The sequence below is a fragment of the Eriocheir sinensis genome, chromosome 41 (genome assembly GCF_024679095.1).
Source record: "Eriocheir sinensis breed Jianghai 21 chromosome 41, ASM2467909v1, whole genome shotgun sequence".
Lineage (NCBI taxonomy): Eukaryota > Metazoa > Arthropoda > Malacostraca > Decapoda > Varunidae > Eriocheir > Eriocheir sinensis.
In genome coordinates, this window is record NC_066549.1 from 7,498,860 (window position 1) to 7,518,536 (window position 19,677).

Genomic DNA, 19,677 nt, shown 5'->3' on the forward strand with positions numbered 1-19,677 from the left:
TCCCACTGTCACTATTCTTCTCATTCTCCCACGATCACTATTTTTCTCATTCTCCCACTATCATATTCTTCTCATTCCCCCACTATCACTATTTTTCTCATTCTCCCACTATCACTATTCTTGTTTAGGGTTAATCTCAGGCACTCATTCTCCCCAAAAGTGCCAGACAGTACCTTCTCATTCTTCCACTATACATCCTACAGACAAATGTTCTCCACACGTAACATGAACATCATAGGTATCATTTTTCCTCTCCTCAGCGTGACTCAGCAACGAAGTCCCACATTCTTTCAGCCCGACCTTCCCCTGCCGCAGCTGCGATGCATATTGATTAGTTACTTATTAATAGACAGCAGCTGTGTACACGTGTCCATGTTTCGTGTTAGTGGGAAGGTGAAGGGAAGAGAAAGGAAAAGTAGAGAATGGAAGGGAATCAAGAGAATATATATAGAAGAAAGGAAAGGGAGGGAATTTGGACAAAAGTGTGATTGTTCTTGCTGTGCGTTAGTGTGTAGGTAGTATGTGTGTGTTAGTTTGATTATATAACTTGTAGCACTAAGTATAGGCTAAGCATGTTTTCACTGTTCAGGCACTGCAAACACTTATCCATACACGGCTATATATAAGTATGGTAAAATACGGGAAAGTAAAGATAGAGGTGGTGATGTATTGGTGAGGGAAGGTAAAACGTACGAAAGTTAAAATGTAAGAAAAGTAAAAGTAGTACAGAAGTTATAAGTAAGGTAAAGTAAGGAAAGGTAAAGGTTGGATAGAATGTAAAGGTAAAGGTAAATATCCCTTGTCCGAGGCGAGTATAGCGTGCCTGGAATGTATTGTAACTCCCAGGTAGCGCTCATCAACCAGTCTGAAGGAATGCCAGTGAGGTACATGAAGTATAGTTTGTTTTTTATTCAGTACAGTAGTTCTTGTGGGAAAATTTAGAGCAACAGTACCCTACAGATGTACCACTTATTGCAAATCAGTAAAGTTAGTCAGTATATGCTCGTGTCTTTAATCCCTTTGCCCTTGCCTCGAGTGTTCCTGTCACCAAAATGAACATGTCCCTTGGAATTTGACATTGTAGGTATAGCTTATAAAGTAGAAAAGGAATAAACGGTTATCAATGCATTAGTCTGTATAGAGGTTTGGGTGTATAAATATTATTAACTAAAACCAATTCATAGGTTATGCACTAGCTTCTATTTGTGACCTTGTATATATATAGTTAAACCAGCTTTTACTAGTTCTTGGAAAATTGTCACGTAGGCTTCACTGTGCCACAAATAGTTTCTTCATAAATCAGCGAGTTAATTTATAGTCGGCAAATTTGCTACCTGTAATGAAGCAGCGTATTTTAAGAATATTTATCGACTCTGCTTGTATAATTCCTATCCGATTTTAAGTGGTACACTCTGGATCGAAGCACTATATAGCGGTCTGTCAGAGCAGAGACAAACTTTTTCATATAATCTTCTGCTCATCTTGTTTTTTTCATTTATTCGCCACCGACTACTTGACATTTTTTTTATCGGAGTGTTTCCAAAAAGCCAATCAGTTTGAGATAGTCACCTTCGGATGTTCTCATGTGTACCTATTTGGTGACTACGCCAATCCGTTTTAAGGATATTTTGCTAACAGATATTTTGGTAACAGACAGGTAAACAGACAAACAGACACAAACAAATAGAAAAAGACGAAAACTTCTTCCTCGTTATACGGAGACGGGGACAACAGGTGTGCGTGTTACCATGCAGGCATGTCCCTGTATCTAGAAGTTTTTTTTCTATTTAAAGTGAACGTCCATTATATATCTCTTTTCTTGCCATCGTTACTACTTCCCACTCACTAAGCTTCAACGAAGTGTATTGGAGAACGTACGTCTGGGAATCATAGGACTCTGCCACGTAGGACTGGAGGCTCTCCTGATGATGAGGACGTCTAAGGTCATTTAAAGGCAAATTATTTTCTGACCTTACCGAATCCAGAAGCTCCGCTTTGAATCTCCCTTTCAGGTGAGTGTTTTCCAAGCAGCCGATGGTTCCCTCGTGCAAGACATGGATGGGGAAAGAGCTGTTTTGGGCCAAGTACTTTGAGCACTTGCAGCCTACATGGCGGACCCTCGATCCAAGCGGGCATCTCCCAACCGCTGTGTTACAAGTAAATGATGCTTACCCACTCATTAACGAAGTCACGGAAGTTATTGCAATGTAAAGGCCCGAGACGCAGATAAGGACTTCAAAGGACTCGACCTAGAAAGCTCGCCCCGGGCCTCGAGAGGGTTCGGATCCCGGTGCGGCGAAAGGTGAGTATCGGGAAGGGGGGGTATATTTCCCCTTCTCGAAGCACATGGGAAATATTGCGCTCACTCTGGAAAAGAAAATGAAAAAATCCGAATGTCGGGGTATTCACGAGCTACCAGGCCTGTGGAGTATTTATCCGCGTCTCGGGCTTTCATATAGGAAAATTATTTACCCTGACTTAATCAATTCTTCATGTAGGCTATTTCGAGAAGTGACGATCCTGTCTTGTGGGTTCTTCATTTCGTTGTGCCACTGTAGTGTAAAAAAGGAGCTTAAGAATATTGAGTCACAAAGAAAAGGATAGTAGAAAGGAAGCTACATAATGGTCCAAGACGAGGATGATGGCCTAGCTCGAAACTATTATAGAGATGCTAGAGTTCGCCTGTCCTCTCGGGGGCTTGTCGAATCTCAAAAGGGTTGTTTTTCTCATATCATTCGAAAAGTGACGATCGTCCCCATCGTCGGCAAAGCTGACGGTGGAAAGATATTTATTAGTGTTTCATGGGCGTAAGCAGAGCTGTAAAAGGGGGGGGGGGCGTCTTTTTCCACTAATAAATGTGGTTCTTTGTAGACACTTGAAAAGCGGCGATCGAGTGGCAAGGGAAGCTAGCCAAATCCGCTTGGGGGGTTGGGATTTTGAAAATTTTGAAATTTCTGGATGCATTTTCCTGCTGTCAAAACGTAAAACTGGGACTTTTATCCCAGTTTTTCGTTTTGACTTCTTCAGAAAGTGGATATTTTAGCAGATGGGGGGGGGGGGGCGTCCAATTCCCCCTGACCCCCCTGGCTACGGCCCTGTACGTGTTCGTAATATAGGTGCGGCCATGCTGGAGCCTGGGAGTGGGAGAAGCCATGATCCGAGTGTCGCATGCGGTACCTCATGACTCCAGCGCGACTTTCCTGTGAATACGGTAATGAGGATAGGCTGTGTCCTTGGCCCATGACTATTCATACTTGTGTAGACTCGGGCAGAGTTGTGGATCAAAGTCACGGCGGATTGGTACGTACAACCAAGGGGCAATACCATGATGCCCGATCGACCTTACATGTTTTCTTGGCGATGATGCAGGAATCCTTGCCGAGTCGCTGAAGGTCCGATGGTTCTCGAGGCAATTAATGCACGAGTAGGCGAAGCCATTTGAACTTCAGCAGGTTTCCTTGGTAACGATATGTTTGAAAGGTTTACTGCATGAAACTATAGAGACTGTTCGTGCGTGTTGCGAGGACATTAAAATCATGGAAAATTTAAAAACCTTGGCAGCGTAGTGCAGAACAACGGCCATGGTCGTCAAGAAGTCTCCCGGCCAATCGGCTTGGCTAGCGTTGCAATGGGATATCGCTCAATACGAGTGTTACGCCGCTTCACCGTACTAGTTACGAGAAGTCCCTGACTATTTTTCATATTTATAGTTGTTATATTCTGTTCTCGGAAAAGTTTCGCTGGAGCACTACATCGATAAAAAAAAGAGAAGGGGGGGGGGACGCAACATATGGATTAGGAAAAGTAAAAAATACTCCCAAACTCCAAGTTGTGATTGTGTTGCTGTGGTAATGGAGACTCGATTTTCAGTCAACAAAAAATATAATATAAAAGTTGTCGCCAGTGTTTGGAGACCCACATATAATCAACGGGAAGCAATTTTTTTTTTCTTTATTCCTTTAGGAGCTGCCGTTCCTGACTTGTGAGAAATCTCACGTCACCTGCTGAAACATCATGATCGTGAGGAAAGAATCCACTGACCCACTTTTTTTGTTCTCGATACCGGTGCAGCAGAAAGACAATGATTTGGATCTTCCAGTCGTTTCTGTTCCGTTTTACTATTCATTTTCTGCGCCAACCTGTATTTGTTAGACTTCTATTAGCCACTACTGCTGCAGTTATTGTTATTTCCATGCATATTTACCTATTTATTTATTTGTTTATTTCTATCCCAGACTTTTGTTTACATCCGTCACGGAGTCCGCCTCCCTGCTCTCAACCCTTCGATCAGTAGGCTAATATTAGCACTACATATATTTCTGTTTTACATTCTAAGCTTATTTTCAGCACGTATATATAATAAAAAACTCAATATTATGGTGCACTAATTCAGATGAAGTTAATATATGAAGAGAGAGCGTTATGAAAGGAAGAGGCACAGCCCGGCCTGCAGCAGAAGACGCGGCCGCGGCCCCGAACACCAGCCCGCCGCACCTCCCTGGACGCCGCCCGTACCTTGCCGTGAGTCCCGCCCCTTGTTGGCTGATTGTGCCGCCGGTCCCCGACGCTATCACGATCATTATCGCTAGAAGGGCCCAGGAATGTTACGTCAGGGGATTAAGAAAGGGGAAAGAAAGCCCGGACCTAACTGAGGCACTACATGGCTTTGACTGAACTGGTGCGCGTGAGGTCTTTGCCTTACACCGGTGCACCTGTTCAAGATTTATCTCCCTCCGGTGCATGGAGCGACTTTCCTTGCACAATTTTATGGTTAATGTGAAGAGTAGTACGCCAGAATTACGCCAAACTCAATATCAAGATGGGTATAATGACGCTTCTTCAGCTGTCTTTGAATATTCATTCCAGATCTATCCACTATTTAGAAGCTCGCCAGTGAAAAGAATGATAGAATGAAGACACTAGTTAACTCTTGCATTAGGAATTTGGGCAGGATAGGGGTGAGCTAAATAGAAAGACGTGCAGTGAGGATGTAGGAGTGGTGGAGGCAAGCAGTTAGCATGAAAATATATCTAGCTAATATATTGGAAAGGAAGCAGAGCAACTTTCACTGAGGCCAACATTGACATAGCTTGAGGTCTGCATAATAGAAAGACCATGGTTGGTTCAGTGCCCATATAAAATCTTTGGATTTATTATGTTACAATTTTTTGCTAGATTTTTATATTGTTTGAATCATATGGGATGTTTGGGGGCTTTCAAACTTTTGTAGCATATCAGTTTTTTAATTTGTATGTGACTAGCAGTTTTATGCTAACAGTGATTTAATCAGTCTTTTTTTGTGTGAATTTGGCTCTCACAAATTTACTATCACAGGTGCTGACAATTTTTCTTCCTTATTTTGTATTAAGCTTTCACAAGTAATTTTGATGGTTTGTTTAGAAATAAAAATAATCTTGTATTAGTCATGGTATTACAGAATTTTAATTACAGAAAACCACGTGTCAAGTCAAATTACACTAAAACACTGGCACTTCCAGAAGGATTGGGGTGGCACAGCACGCCAAGATAAGCCGGAGGAGCAAACGTGTGGTGAGTGTGCGGTTTTCTCACACTCGAAGATGGTGGTGCGGCTTAGTGCTTGGCATAGTGCTGGGCTGTGCTGCCGCTGCAACACTTCTCACCAGGCTGGATGGTGAGTAAACTTTAAGATGTCCATAATGAGACGAACATACTTTTTTTCTTCTTTGATACATAAATAGGCACAGCTTCTATATATGGCTTTTATAGCTTGCTAGAATTATTGCTAAGATCTTTCTGTTGATTACATCAGGCTCAGACCCCACCAACGTATTGGGCCTCACCCCAAGGGAGGTGCGGCTGGCAGAGCGTGTGCGGGAGATGGAGCAGCAGAACCAGTTGTTGCGGCGTCAGCTGAGCATCTCCCAGAACCAGCTGATTCAGGCCTGGGGTGGTGACAGGGAGGATGGAGGGGAGCGAGGGGGGGAGGGCACGGGAAATAAAGCTACTCCCAGGTGCAAGGATAAGGTAAATAACTCAAGTGCTTTTGTTCTTCGTTTTGAAGAAGTTTTAAGCATTTTTAATACACTCATCGAGGCCCAATGGTATTATGCTTGAATTAACACTTAGTATGGAAGTGCTTCATCATCAACATCATTAATATCTCAAGGCATGCTTCAGATTTTGCCCTTACCATTTATTTAGCTTTAAGAAATTCAGGCACATAAATCACCGTATTTTCAGGCTGGTCCCAAGAGTATTATTTTGTCAGTGTAACTCCATCAATCTAATCTCATGTTTCAAGTCAACTCTTCATCAGTCACTGAACTACTCACATAAGATTATGTCTTATATTTAACATCTTTTTTACAGCTATTTCTCTTATCTTATCTTACTGCTTCATATAATCTAGGCTATGAAAAAAAATATCATCTCCTTTTATTCACACACTGAGTAAGCCAGAAATATGATTGGAAGGTTGAGATTTCTTTTGTGTGTGTTTGTGTGTGTGTGAGAGAGAGAGAGAGAGAGAGAGAGAGAGAGAGAGAGAGAGAGAGAGAGAGAGAGAGAGAATGGTGTTTTCCTCCTCCTCCATATTCTATACCTATTATCTTCTACACACTTGCCAATGTTATCTCCCTCTAAAGTAAGATAATTTATCTCAAGTGCAATTTTTCCACATGTGGTGAACTGTGAGAATCATTCTCACCGCAACCTTGTCACTGATTATATATATGAGTTTTCTGCAGATTGTAAATTAATGTCTTGGAAGTGGTACCTTTGGTACTTTAGTCGTACAATAATTGAATTTACATTGCTATTATTTTCTCTATATGCACATGTATTTTTAATGTAACTTGATTACATTCATAAAAAAAGTGTAACCTGTTATCCTAAGAAAGCTTTTTATACACAATCACATCTTATGCTGATGGAAATAGATTGTGTGAGGCCTTAGCAGTAGGAGTGATATGGCAAGGTTGGGATTGAAAAAGGAATCGGAAGTGAAAGTTGTGCAATATAAGTTTACCAAAGAATATGGGCAGGAGTGGATGGGCACAGATGCTATGGATTAGAGATAGTGTGGCTGACAGATAAGATAGGAATCATGAAGTATGCATGAATGTGTGTGTATGTATGTATGCCCTGGTGAATGATAAGGGAAAGAAAGGCAAGATTGAGATAAAGGGATTTTAGAAGGATTTAGGCCAATGTTTGAAAAGTTTTGGGAGTGAAAAGAGAACATTTGTGTTAAGGGATATGAATGCAAAAGCTGGAAAGGAAATTGTTAGAATGAAATAGAGAAGCAAAGGAAAGGTATTGCATTTCCATCTCCTTCATGCCTTCATGCCAAGAGACCAGCTACAGTGTTGCCCCCTACCAAAATTTAGCTTAGAAAGTCCTCTGTTACTGCAACCCAGATTTCAAACTTCATTGTATTTGTGTTTATTTATTCATATCTCTTCACTCCAGAATTCAGATAACTTTTTTTTTTTCAGGTTATAATCTTTTTCCCTTAAGAATTTGGGCTTGGGTTGCTGGAGTAATATTTCCTGGCCTTTAAAAATTTGCACAGTGGGTATTTCAGACCAGTGAAATTTAGATTAACAGGCTTACCAGGTTCCTTAACTGTTATTTTGTTTACTCCTACCTTAGATGCTAAAACTGTACATGCACTGCCTTTTCTGGAGTAACAAGCAGCATATCTTTTTTTACTGTGTTCCCCCTTATCTTAAATGCTAAGTGTATGCAAGTGCTGTCTTTCCTGGAGTAACAGCCAGCATTTCTTTATTTACTGCTTGTAATATTCAGCCAGTCTTCATTTCTGTATATGAAAACTAAAACATCCTTTGTTGTAGATTAAATTAACTCCATGTAATACTTTCCTGACTTGCACAGGAGATTGGTGTGGGGAAATGTGAAGTCCTCCACATTGCCATCGTCTGTGCTGGGTACAACTCCTCACGCTCGGTGGTCACCCTCCTCAAGTCCCTCCTCTTCTTCCGCCGCAACCCTCTCCACTTCCACATGATAGCAGATGCTAAGGCCCAAGTTGTTCTCCACACATTGTTCTCCTCTTGGAATGTGCCTCATGGTTAGTCAACTGTTGTATGAATGTTGTTAGATGGGTTGAGTTTGTTTGCTGTAAGAATATTTAGAAAGCTATTCATTATTTTATGCCTATACAGATTAATCATGTACTGTAAAAAAATATTAAGTAACTTATTGACTTTCACGTAACTGTGTATGTGCAGGTACTTCTCTTTTGCATGATCACAGGGAAATATATTGACTTTAACATATACTTATTTCTATTTTCCTTAGCTCTTAGAATCAATATTTTCTGTAACCTGGAATCTGTGCTCTCCACAGTGGAAGTGAGCTTTTACCTGACGGATAACTTGGCTCCAGACATTTCCTGGGTCCCCAACAAGCACTACTCCGGTGTGTTTGGTCTCATGAAGCTCACCCTTAACAAAGCCCTGCCAGCCTCCCTCAACCAGGTCATTGTGCTGGACACGGACATCACTGTGGCTACGGATATTGCCGAACTCTGGAATCTGTTCTCCAAGTTTGGTCCGAAGCAGGTGGGTCCTTAGTAAAGAGGGGAAAACACTTAAGCATAATATGTAGGATTTTAATGTGGTGTCAAGATGGAATGGAGAAAATAGTTGGTGTATGTATGAGAGGTCTGGTATGGGTGTAACAACAATGGGAATGAATTGTGGAGTAGGTAGTTGAATAGGTGAAACATTGTGCTCTGAGGAGAATGAATGAGGATGAATTTTATAAAGAAAGTAGCTATATGTGAGGGCAGGATTGAGGGAAAGGGTGTCAGAGAGAGACCACCAACGAGATGGATCAATAGAGTGGATGAGTACTGGAGAGAGCTTGTAGGCGAGGATTGAGTGTTGCTGAGAGGGAGTGCCGGAACAGGGAAACCTGGAGATGCTTCTGCCATGGCCACCCCATTGAGGGAAGCTTTGGTGAAGGAACAGGGCATTGCAGATATAGATAGACGAATACATAATATGATACGACTTTTATTTTATGTTAGCACTATAGTATTTGCTGGCTAGTACAAAGGTATTACTGATTTAGTTTTTTTTAATTTCTTCTATAACTACCTTGAATTGTTGAGTTACAGACACCTTTTTTGCCATTAGCACTGTAGTATTTAATGGCTGGTCCTTGGTTATTGTTTCATTTGATTCTTGTCTTACATACTTTGAATTCATGATTTACAGTAGGAAAATATATTAAGGCTTCTGGCTAGTATGTAATGTTAGGAAGAGTTACTGATGCATCCACCAATTGTTGCAGTTCTTGGGCCTGGTGGAAAATCAGAGTGACTGGTATTTGGGTAAACTCTGGAAGTCACACCGACCGTGGCCAGCACTAGGGCGAGGGTGAGTGTTCTCTTTTACATTGGGTAGAAAGGCAGATAAACTTGTCTGCTGCGATTGGCACGGATTTGCCTTTCACTGGTAGCCTGGTAACACATACTCCCAGGTCTTTCTTTCTCTGCCTCTGTGGTGGATAGTGGAGTGTTTCCCGTGTGGTATTGGTGTGCTGGATATCCCCTCCCAAGCTGCATGACTACATTTTTCATCACTGAATTGTAGGCAGCCACTTTTTGTTCCATTCCTGTAGCTTGGTGATGTCTTCTTGTAGGAAATCCACAGTCAAGGGGTTAATGTGATTTTGGCTAAGACTTTCACTAAATATGTCTGTGTTTTATTTTGAACTTTATCTACTGTATTTTTGGTGTTGATGGTGCTACATTGCTAAAAATGAAAAGCCTTGAAGTATTACTCTGAATCTTGGACAATGACCTTTTTTATACCATGGACAAATTATGGAAACATTTTGAATATTAGTTCATCAGCAAACCATATAAATCTGCTACACTATTTTTTTATATTGATGTCATTTCTGTGATCCTGGGTCTACCAAAGCAGAGATGCTAAATGCTTTAAGCCTTAATTTAATAGTGAAAAAAAAAAATGATGAAGTACTGTTTCCATGGAATGACAACTGCCTCCATGTCACTTTCTCCCCTGTCTGCCTAACACTGTACTGAGGCTTTTGTCTTGGGTGTAGATGTACACTTTCTCTTCTGTCTCTGCTCCTACCTCTAGATAGGAATGGTTGAGTTGCACCTGCTGTCAAGCTATCAAAGGTAGAAATGTGGCTTACAAAAAGTTATTCAACAGGTCACTCAGTTGTCTATATCCTGAGAGAAAAAAATAACAAACTTGTAAATCTATTTGGAATCAAGTCAAAGGTATGGCTTAGTTCATCACAACTTGCATAATCAAGCATTATCATCATACTATTACCAATTGCAGTTTTTTACATGATTTTTCTCTATTCCCATAAAGATATATTTTGAACAGGTCCTCCATTCCATATCTACAATCCTGATGGTTCATGAATGGCTCTGTAATCCTTTTGCTACTTGGGCAGGTTCAACACGGGGGTAATTCTCATCCGGCTTGATGAGATGAGGCGCAGCAACTGGTCCCAGCGCTGGAAGCTGATTGCTGAAAGGGACCTGACCACCCTCTACTCCACCCAGCTGGCTGACCAGGACATCATCAATGCTGTGGTCAAGGTGGGGATGAAGTACATTGTAACTTTTCTCAGCAGAACACCTTATATCCATATTAAAATATGTTTATAGTACATTATTGCATATATATATATATATATATATATATATATATATATATATATATATATATATATATATATATATATATATATATATATATATATATATATATATATATATATACAATATTTGAAATTTAATTTTCCTTATATTGGACACTGTAATTAGTCTTTAAATTGGAGATTTATATATGAAATTTAAAAAAATATTATCTCATACGATTGATTCTGTGTGTGTTTTGACACATCTATGTCATGTTATGGTTTGGTTGACATCTGCTCTCTCTTTTCAGCAACACCCTGAGGTGTTATATACACTACCCTGCCAGTGGAATGTGCAGCTCTCAGATAACACCCGCTCTGAACTGTGTTACCTTGAGGTGATGGACTTGAAGGTGAGCATGATCCGGTGTGCCTTCCAACTAATGGAGAGTTAAAAATATTGCTTTGCTCCTTCGTGAACACAGGTTTAAGATCCTTACTTTGCCTTTGCTCCTTTCTTTAACCAGTAACAGAAGCAGCCCAAGGGCAAAAAAAATTAAGAACAATAAAGCTCACTAAGTTCTGCTCCTGCAAAATAAAATAGAATTATGTTACCAAAAGAGAGGGTCACTTTTGGGTGGAAAGCTGTCTTGATGTTCTCCTCTTGATAGAGGTCAAGTCAAAGGCAGGAGGAAATGCAGACAATGCATTGCTTTGGTGGTGGTCACCACCCGACAGAAAATTTCTTGATTACATTATATTAAGGAATAGCAGTAAGCAGAAGAGGTTAGAGAGTTTGTTTTCCTTTAAACAAGGGAGGTAATTGGCATGCATATGACAGAGTGGGCAGATGGTTCAAATGCAAGAAGTGTGATGCTTTTGGACAGTAAAATTTGGGATTTATAAAGAATTTTTTAAGGTGTTGAGAGGTTAGACTGTTGAAAAAGGTATGATGAGATAGATGTGAAAGATTACTGCAAGAGGATTTCATTGGAAGCCTTAAATATTGTAGTCAGATATAAGAATGGTATAGTCAGTGCACACTTGAGTATGAAGCCATAAAACATCAGTTTGACTCCAACAAAGGAATTGATAGTCATGCACAATGAGCTAAGATAACACAAATTGAGTACCAAGCGCACCACTTATTAACACCCCTATCATGTTTCAGGCCATTCACTGGAATTCACCAAAGAAGCTCAAAGTGAAAAACAAACACGTTGAGTTCTTCCGCAACCTTCACCTCACCTTCTTGGAGTATGACGGCAACTTGCTGCGTCGTGAGCTCTTTGGGTGCAACCATTCAAGGACCAGTGCTGCCACCAGTCCCCTAGCCCAGGTGAGAGTCTCAGCTGTGCATTCATCATCCTTGTATCCCAGACTAAACGTAATCCTTGTGTCCTATACTAAACTGTATTTTTTTATTAGATCTTTGTATTCTTCGTAAGTCTGTTGCTGCTGTTCTTTGGTGCCTTTCCCCCAACTTCTAGTGTTTTCTCAATTAAAATGTTAGTTAACTTGTCAAATGCTTCCTCTGTATCTCATCCAGCCTCATCAAGTAGACCCAGGAATTTCAACCTCATCAAGTAGATTCTGAAATTTTATACTCAATTTTTCAGCTTTCTCTCTGATTTCAAGAGTATTAGGGTGTTTCTTATACATTAAATTTCCCCTCACTCTTCTTAGATTTCAGTCTGCTGTACACCGCCAACCACTCTGCTGTAACCCTTTAACATTTTTTTACACTACCCTTTCATTATGACCATAGCAACACAACATCCTCTCATCTATTCATTCTTCACATGACTCCTGCACTCCTTATCCCTCCTGCACCTCCTCATTACTTTATTTGCCCAGTCTTTGTACTCACTGATTTGTTCTTAGTATGTTTATTTGTATTATGATAAATACAAATTTAGTGATTTTTTTCATTTCTATCTTTGTTACCCCATTTCATAGGTATGTATAATTCTTCAGTCAACAGTGCTCAGCTTCTTTTGATGATTAAAGAGAAAATGTGAATAATAGATGACAGCTAATAACTCATGTATTATTTGTTTTTAGGTGTTCTGTATTTCAATGTGTAAACCAATACATATCTTGTCTGGAACACTGGATACAAAATGAGACACTTTTCCCTGATGAGCACCAAGGTATTTTTATGATCATTGTAACCAAACATTATCCATTCTCATGCACAGCTGAATGAGGAGGACGAGTGCTATGAGTTCCGGCGAGCCTGTCAGACCCACTACCGCACCCACCTTTTCTTCCTGGACCATGAGTACGACGACCCCACACCTGATGGCTATGACGTGACCCTCGTAGCCACCCTTTCCATGGACCGCCTGCAGATGGTGGAGCAGCTCCTCACCCATTGGGACGGTCAGTGTCTGTTCCTGCTGCCCAGTGAAGTTACAAACTCCATCTTTCTCTCACCATCAAGCCATCACCATCACCACTGCTTGTACCTGACCCTTACCAACACCAACACCACAAACTATTCATGTCACCACTCACTATCATGCCATCACTATCATCACTGCCTGTACTTGACCCTCACTAACACCACCAACTTTTCATCTGTTACTCACCATCAAGCCATCATCATCACCACTGCTTGTACCTGACCCTCACTAACACCACCAACACCACTTCCATCAGTATCACCAACATTATTATTATTATTACTATTATTATTATTGAAACCCATGAAAGGGCATCAAACGAAAATTAAAAAATGTATAGACCCAAGCAAACTCCCCTTGAGAAACAGATACAGATATAAAAAATGAAATAGTAATAGTAAAGTAAGGAGAAGAATGAAAAAAGTGGGGACAAAAGAATACCTAATGAGTTAACAGGTGGATGTTAAATAAAAAACGATGACAATAACCAGCAACAACAACATCACTGCTCCAGAACTGTGAATTGCTTTAGCCTTATGACCTTTTACAGTTGCAATCCTTAACCTGGTAGCAGCGACGGGTGAAATTTGTGGCTTTACCGTGTAGCAGCGACGGGCCAAATTTGTGCCATGATATAAACCCCCAAAAATAGATGATACATAATCTGATCACAAATGCTTTGATATATATTATGAAATGGTTTGTGTGAGGGGTGATTTTTTTTCATTTTTTTTCGCTTGAAGGGACCATTAAGAAACATGATCCCCGCTGCTACCGGGTTAATTATTCGATATTTTGTACATCAGTGTTATCCATAAGTTCTTCCAAGTAAGATACTATAATGTCTGTATGGCTGTGTCAGTGCCCTTTTTTTTTTCAGGTCCTGTAAGTCTAACACTGTATATGTCAGACGCTGAGGCTCAACAGTTTTTGGCGTACACTCAGAGTTCAGAAATCATCGCCAGCAGGAAGAATGTGGCGTATCATGTGGTGTATAAAGAAGGGGTGAGTGCAACTACAGTGTGTTTGCATGTTTCTTCAAAGCCTATCATTTTCACATTGTAAACTGTCTTTTTCTTCATGTGAGCAAATTCATTTTAGCCAGATTCAGATGAATTTAATATTGCCTGAATTTTTATGTGGTTTTAGTGTATAAGTCTTGAGGTTTCACTACTGGATGTTTTCTGATTCTCATATTGTATATACCAAGAAGGCACTACATTGATTTTAGCCATAGAGGTGAACCTCGCATATGTATCTTTCTTCAAAATTCATATTAAATTGCTAAAATTACAAATTCAAATAAAGTTCAAGCTATGAAATCTTCATTTGGAGAGGGAAAAATGTTAATCGGGAAGTGCTATCGCTACAACAGCCCAGAGAGAGGTTCAAATAACCTCTCCAACTTTTCTTTATCAACTTCTAAAAGATTTGTTGTCTACCTGGGAATTTCTCATATGTGCAACAACCATCTTTGCCTCTTCATGTTTAATGAATGTCTTAATGAGGGTTTCCACATTAGGGGATGTCTTTCCCTCCCTTTCAGAATTTCTATCCAGTGAACTTCTTGCGCAATGTTGGGGTGCAGCAGGTCAACACACCTTATGTCTTCCTCACGGACATTGACTTCCTGCCCATGTTGGGGCTTTATGGCTACCTGCGTAGGACTTTGCAGGCCCTCCATCCAGACAGCTCCAGGACGGTCAGTCACCTCTTTGAATACACACACACTCAGTTTAAATTGATTGATAATGTATTATTAAATTTCTGTTGTTGCTTTTCTACTACGAGGGATGCTTTTCTCTACTTAGTTTTCTTTCCCAGGCGTGGGTAGTTCCAGCCTTTGAGACCCAGCGCTACCGCCTCTCCTTTCCTCGCAGCAAGGCAGAGCTGCTCAACCGCCTGGACATGGGGGAGCTGTTCACATTTAGGTGAGCACAAAGTAGGAACAACACAATAAATTTCTAGTCTAATGTAATCTATTCTTATCCCCACCCAAGAGAAAACAAACTTGTAATAATTTTTGTTAGAGTTAGACATCAAAAGATGGAGTATCTTATTAGTGATTTTATCTTGTAAATCTTTTAGGGACATGATTCTGTTAATCTGTAAGCTAATGCTGGTTTTAGTATACAAAAAAATAGTTAAGTCAACAAGTTTAGTTTTAAAACCAAGATTTTCTTATAGGCTGATCAAGCTGTTCTTGTCAAGGATTATAGTGATGTGTCTGTGTTCAATTATCAGAAGTTATTACAGTATTATGTTACATTACAAGTTTGTGATTATTGAGTTTTGTCATTTCTTAAATTTTCCTGATCTTAAGCATCACACACATCTGATGAGTTTCATACTCACAATTAAAAGTTTAGTAACTCAGCACCTTACTCAAACAGAATCGAGTTCCTGATGAGGATTATGTTGATAACGCCATTTAGGTATATGTGTGAAAACCTAATGAATGATATATGTAACTTCCTTTCCCCAGGTACCATGTGTGGACCAAGGGTCATGCACCCACCAACTTTGCCAAGTGGAGGACAGCCACCACCCCTTACAAGGTGTGTGATCTTACTCTAAAATATTCAAGGAAAAGTCTTCTTATATATGATATTCTTGATGAAACCTGCAAGAGATACATGTAGTGTGTCAGGATGGGATGGAGAAAGTAATGAATATGTGCATGAGAGGTTTGGTAGGGCTAAACAGGAGTGGTTGAATGGACAAGGTGTGGTGCTCTGAGATGGTTTGGGCACATAATGAGAATGAATGAGGAGTATAGAATATGAGGACAGGATTGAGGCAGAGGGTGTCTGGGGGAGACCTACAGTGAGATGGATCAATAGAGTGGATTAGAGAGAGTAAATTGGTAAGCAAGGAATTGAGTGTACTGAGGAGTGCCTGAACACAAAAAGTTGGAGACTTCTGCTCTAGCCACCCCTTCAAGGGAACAGGACGTCAGAAATATAGATAGATAGATAAAAAGAAACTGGCAAGTATACACAAAATTTATGACATTTCATCGTTTAGCTTTGTTATAGACCGGGGTATATTTTATCCATTTCTTGTGATGCCTGCTTTCTAGAATTTCTCCAAAGTATTGGGATCACAGACTTTTTTAGAGATGAGAGATCATGTACAGGAGTTTCTTTTTATCATTCTTGACATCCAGTTTTCATCACCATGTGGCTGGCATTGCTTTCAGGTGCCATGGGAACAGGACTTTGAGCCTTACATTGTGGTGCGGAAGGACGTCCCTGAGTATGACACGCGGTTTGTGGGCTTTGGCTGGAATAAGGTGAGTTGGTTGGGCTGTGTGCAGGGCTGGGATGTCAGTAAATGTTCAGTTACTGCTCCTCTAATAATTTTCCTCACCAATTTTTTGTTTTATGCATACTATCTTTTTGCATAGGTATATGTATAATGATTTTGCCTTACTAATGTTGTGATGACTTTTCTTTCATGATACATAATATTTTCTATGTTAGAAGGAGAAAAACAGAAAAGCAGACTGATGTATGTGATCATAAATACAGTCTAATGATTAAGTAGTGATTGGGAAAGGTTAACATGGCTTTATAATGCAGCACATGGGAAAGTTCAAACAGTGAAATAAATGTAATAGAGCAAGCTAAACAAAGGCAGATGCAAAAGTATTTTTTAGAGATGCACTTTAGCAGAAATAGTGCACTGTACCTGTCTCACTGCTGCCAAGGGACCATTCTGTTTATAGTGTTTCCCTCCAGGTTTCCCACATTATGGAGCTGCATGTGATGGGCTTTGAGTTTGTTGTGCTTCCCAATGCCTTCATCGTCCACATGCCTCACGCACCAAGTCTGGACATAGCAAAGTTTCGTACGTCCCCTCAGTACAAGCGGTGAGTCTTTTATCCTGTTTCCTGAAGACCAATGATAAAATATAAGTGGAAATAGTGTTTCATGATACTGAAACTGTGGTAATTACATAGAGATTAGTGTACCAATGTAATTCTTGGAAATACATGCTGGTCATATGTGGCAAGGAGCAGTAAAATTTTACTCAACACTTTTTTTAAGTAAATGATATTAATTAAGCTTTTAAAACTTTGAGGTGTGATTTGGTTTTCAAGTCTCTGTGCCAGGTCACTAGGTATATAAATTTTGACTCAATAGGGTAATAAATGGTGTGTGGATTCAGGTGTTGTAGAAAAAGAAGTTTCCACTTGTTTCAGGAGTCACAGTTTCCACCACAAATGAATTAAAGTGTTTAGGCTGTCACTACATAAAATATATTTTTTATGACTAAAGAATCATTTGAGGTTTCATTCAAGGCTAGTCCAGTTTGTTTAGTCTCATTGGGACAGTCAATTCATTCTCTTCCAATTAACAGGGTGTTTACATTTTCTTTTGCCTAGTCCCACAATAAGAAACTTTATCCAGCATATTTCTATGGACATTAAGTGCTGCTCATGAAGGTATTTTGATTATATCACATTAAAACACTGCAATTTGCCAGTCATCCAGACTAAACAGACCAATTAATATTTCACGATCCACATTATTGTGTATTATAAACTTATGTAACACACGTACTTCACCTGTCTTAATTGCTTGCCTCTGCCACAACTAGGACATCCACTGCACACACCCTGTACAGCACAGTCGTGCACCCAACACTCTTCACTCTCACGTAAATCTTTTACAGGTGCGTAAAGATTCTCAAGAGGGAATTTGTAGATGACCTCAACAGGAAACACAACAGTGATATCTCCCTCCTGTGAAGCAAATGGCCACTGTTTGGTCTATTCCAGTCATAAGCAAGATTAACAATGTTTGAAATCTCTGGGAAACACAAGGTTGACCTTCTTGCAAATAAAAAGTAAATAAAAGATATTTGGACATATTTTTTAAATAAAATTGCATATATGTTTAGTGTGGTCGATTATTTTTTAGCTTTAAAGGTAACATATCAAACACGAAAGATTAATGTGTAGACAGATACTAAATGTGGCTCAGTCTGTTAAAAAATTGTAAATATTTTGGTGCTTCAAAATTTATGAAGTGTGTGGGACCATAATATAATTTTTGCTGCTAGGTTGTCTTACAATTTAAAAAAAATCTTATTTTAATATAGAAATATAGTGAGCACAAATATATATATATATATATATATATATATATATATATATATATATATATATATATATATATAAATATATATATATATATATATATATATATATATATATATATATATATATATATATATATATATATATATATATATATATATATATATATATATATATATATATATTGTGTGTGTGTGTGTGTGTGTGTGTGTGTTTTTGGTGTGATGTCTCCACCAATATTTATTTCGTTGGCATCACAGGGTGTGATGGCAGTTGCCCCAGCCTTTCCGCAGGCTGCTGTGACGTGCACCTCTTAGGAAGGAAAATGTCTGTGTGTGTGTCTGTGTGTATTTACCTAGTTGTAAATACAGGCAGGGTGTGTGTGTGTGTGTGTGTGTGTGTGTCCTCATGTAGACCCAGAACCTGGCCAGGGGTAATGTAGAGTTGTGTAGTGTCTACTTAGGTGCTAAAACTAAATGTATACTTTTAAGGGTGGATGTTTTTTCTCTGGGTTGTAAAAGAATTACTTGGATGGTGAGAGCATTTGTCACCCAGAAAAGGTTTACATGCACAAGTTATTTATTCACATTTAGGTCTATATTGTTAATATGTACCTGAATAAATAATATTTTTCTCCTAACAATAGCCTGCCAAAGGTATACAATAATTGAGTAAATTTGAGGACATTTAGGTTTTATTTTTAATCATACCATTTGTTGGTCTGATGCACTTTTTTATGTGACTGGCTCTCAAATGTATTCAAATGTTAATTGATAGTACACTTTACAAGCATATCACAAATTATAGGAATTTTTGTGGTAGTTTTATGGTGCATTATGTACTAATGACAACTTAAGAAGTATCTCAAGAGCTGTTTAGAATGAAAAATAGGAAATAATATTGAGCCTTGTAACACTGTATAACATGATATCCAGGAGCTTGTCCATCCTTCTAATTAAGTCATTTCATGCATGATACTGTATGACACCATGAACGGAATCTTTGTAAGGTCCTGTTTCAAGGTTAATCCTTGTATGTACTATCCTGCCAAACTCTTCATGAAAGTATAATCCATTACATTGAAAACTACATTTTTCATGGGTTTACAGCTCTTAGTTTGGTTGTAATCTTGAATGATGCCCTCCTCACATGATGGATTCCACTAAAACAGCTGTTACTAATGTGCCAAGTCTTTTTGTTGTCACAACGAAGGAAAGATATGTTCAAACCTGCTGTGGCCAAAGGTTTAATATATTTTACTTGGTTAATATATGGTTTAATTTCTGAGATAACTTGAATTCTTTTCCTACTGTAAACTTGATGTGTTTACATTTTTTAGTTATATCGTACTTGTATTTGCAGAAATTTTACTTTATATATATATATATATATATATATATATATATATATATATATATATATATATATATATATATATATATATATATATATATATAATCAAGCTTTCTGTGGAAGGACTAGAGAAAGGAGTGTTTGTAGTCTACCCATAGTGAATGAGCTCCC

At 39.1% G+C, this 19,677-nt stretch overlaps 1 protein-coding gene across 6 annotated transcripts; it reads left to right on the forward strand.

Moving 5' to 3' along the window:
• Positions 1-4,374: 4,374 nt before the first annotated feature.
• Positions 4,375-17,912, forward strand: LOC127009605 (xylosyl- and glucuronyltransferase LARGE2s-like). Of its 6 annotated transcripts, none has more exons than XM_050882825.1 (17): positions 4,375-4,521; positions 5,499-5,653; positions 5,792-6,006; positions 7,879-8,074; positions 8,353-8,567; positions 9,304-9,389; positions 10,450-10,597; positions 10,950-11,051; positions 11,810-11,977; positions 12,840-13,023; positions 13,927-14,051; positions 14,569-14,748; positions 14,871-14,977; positions 15,532-15,604; positions 16,249-16,341; positions 16,790-16,920; positions 17,727-17,912. In XM_050882825.1, exons 3-17 carry the CDS (start codon positions 5,860-5,862, stop codon positions 17,800-17,802), a joined length of 2,031 nt encoding a protein of 676 aa, XP_050738782.1. In that variant the 5' UTR covers positions 4,375-4,521; positions 5,499-5,653; positions 5,792-5,859; the 3' UTR covers positions 17,803-17,912. The 6 variants fall into 6 exon arrangements, with proteins under 6 accessions (XP_050738782.1, XP_050738783.1, XP_050738785.1 ...); XM_050882826.1 differs by having other exon boundaries at positions 4,447-4,521; positions 5,452-5,653; XM_050882828.1 differs by lacking the exon at positions 4,375-4,521 and adding an exon at positions 4,528-4,823 and having other exon boundaries at positions 5,452-5,653.
• Positions 17,913-19,677: the final 1,765 nt, after the last annotated feature.

Excerpts from the sequence above, each read along its gene's own strand:
- LOC127009605 (XM_050882822.1), top strand. The coding sequence starts at position 4,741 with ATGGAGCGACTTTCCTTGCACAATTTTATGGTTAATGTGAAGAGTAGT. Across the intron at positions 8,075-8,352 it reads CTCTTGGAATGTGCCTCATG|TGGAAGTGAGCTTTTACCTG; the intron begins GTTAGTCAACTG and ends TGCTCTCCACAG. Across the intron at positions 14,978-15,531 it reads GGGGAGCTGTTCACATTTAG|GTACCATGTGTGGACCAAGG; the intron begins GTGAGCACAAAG and ends TCCTTTCCCCAG.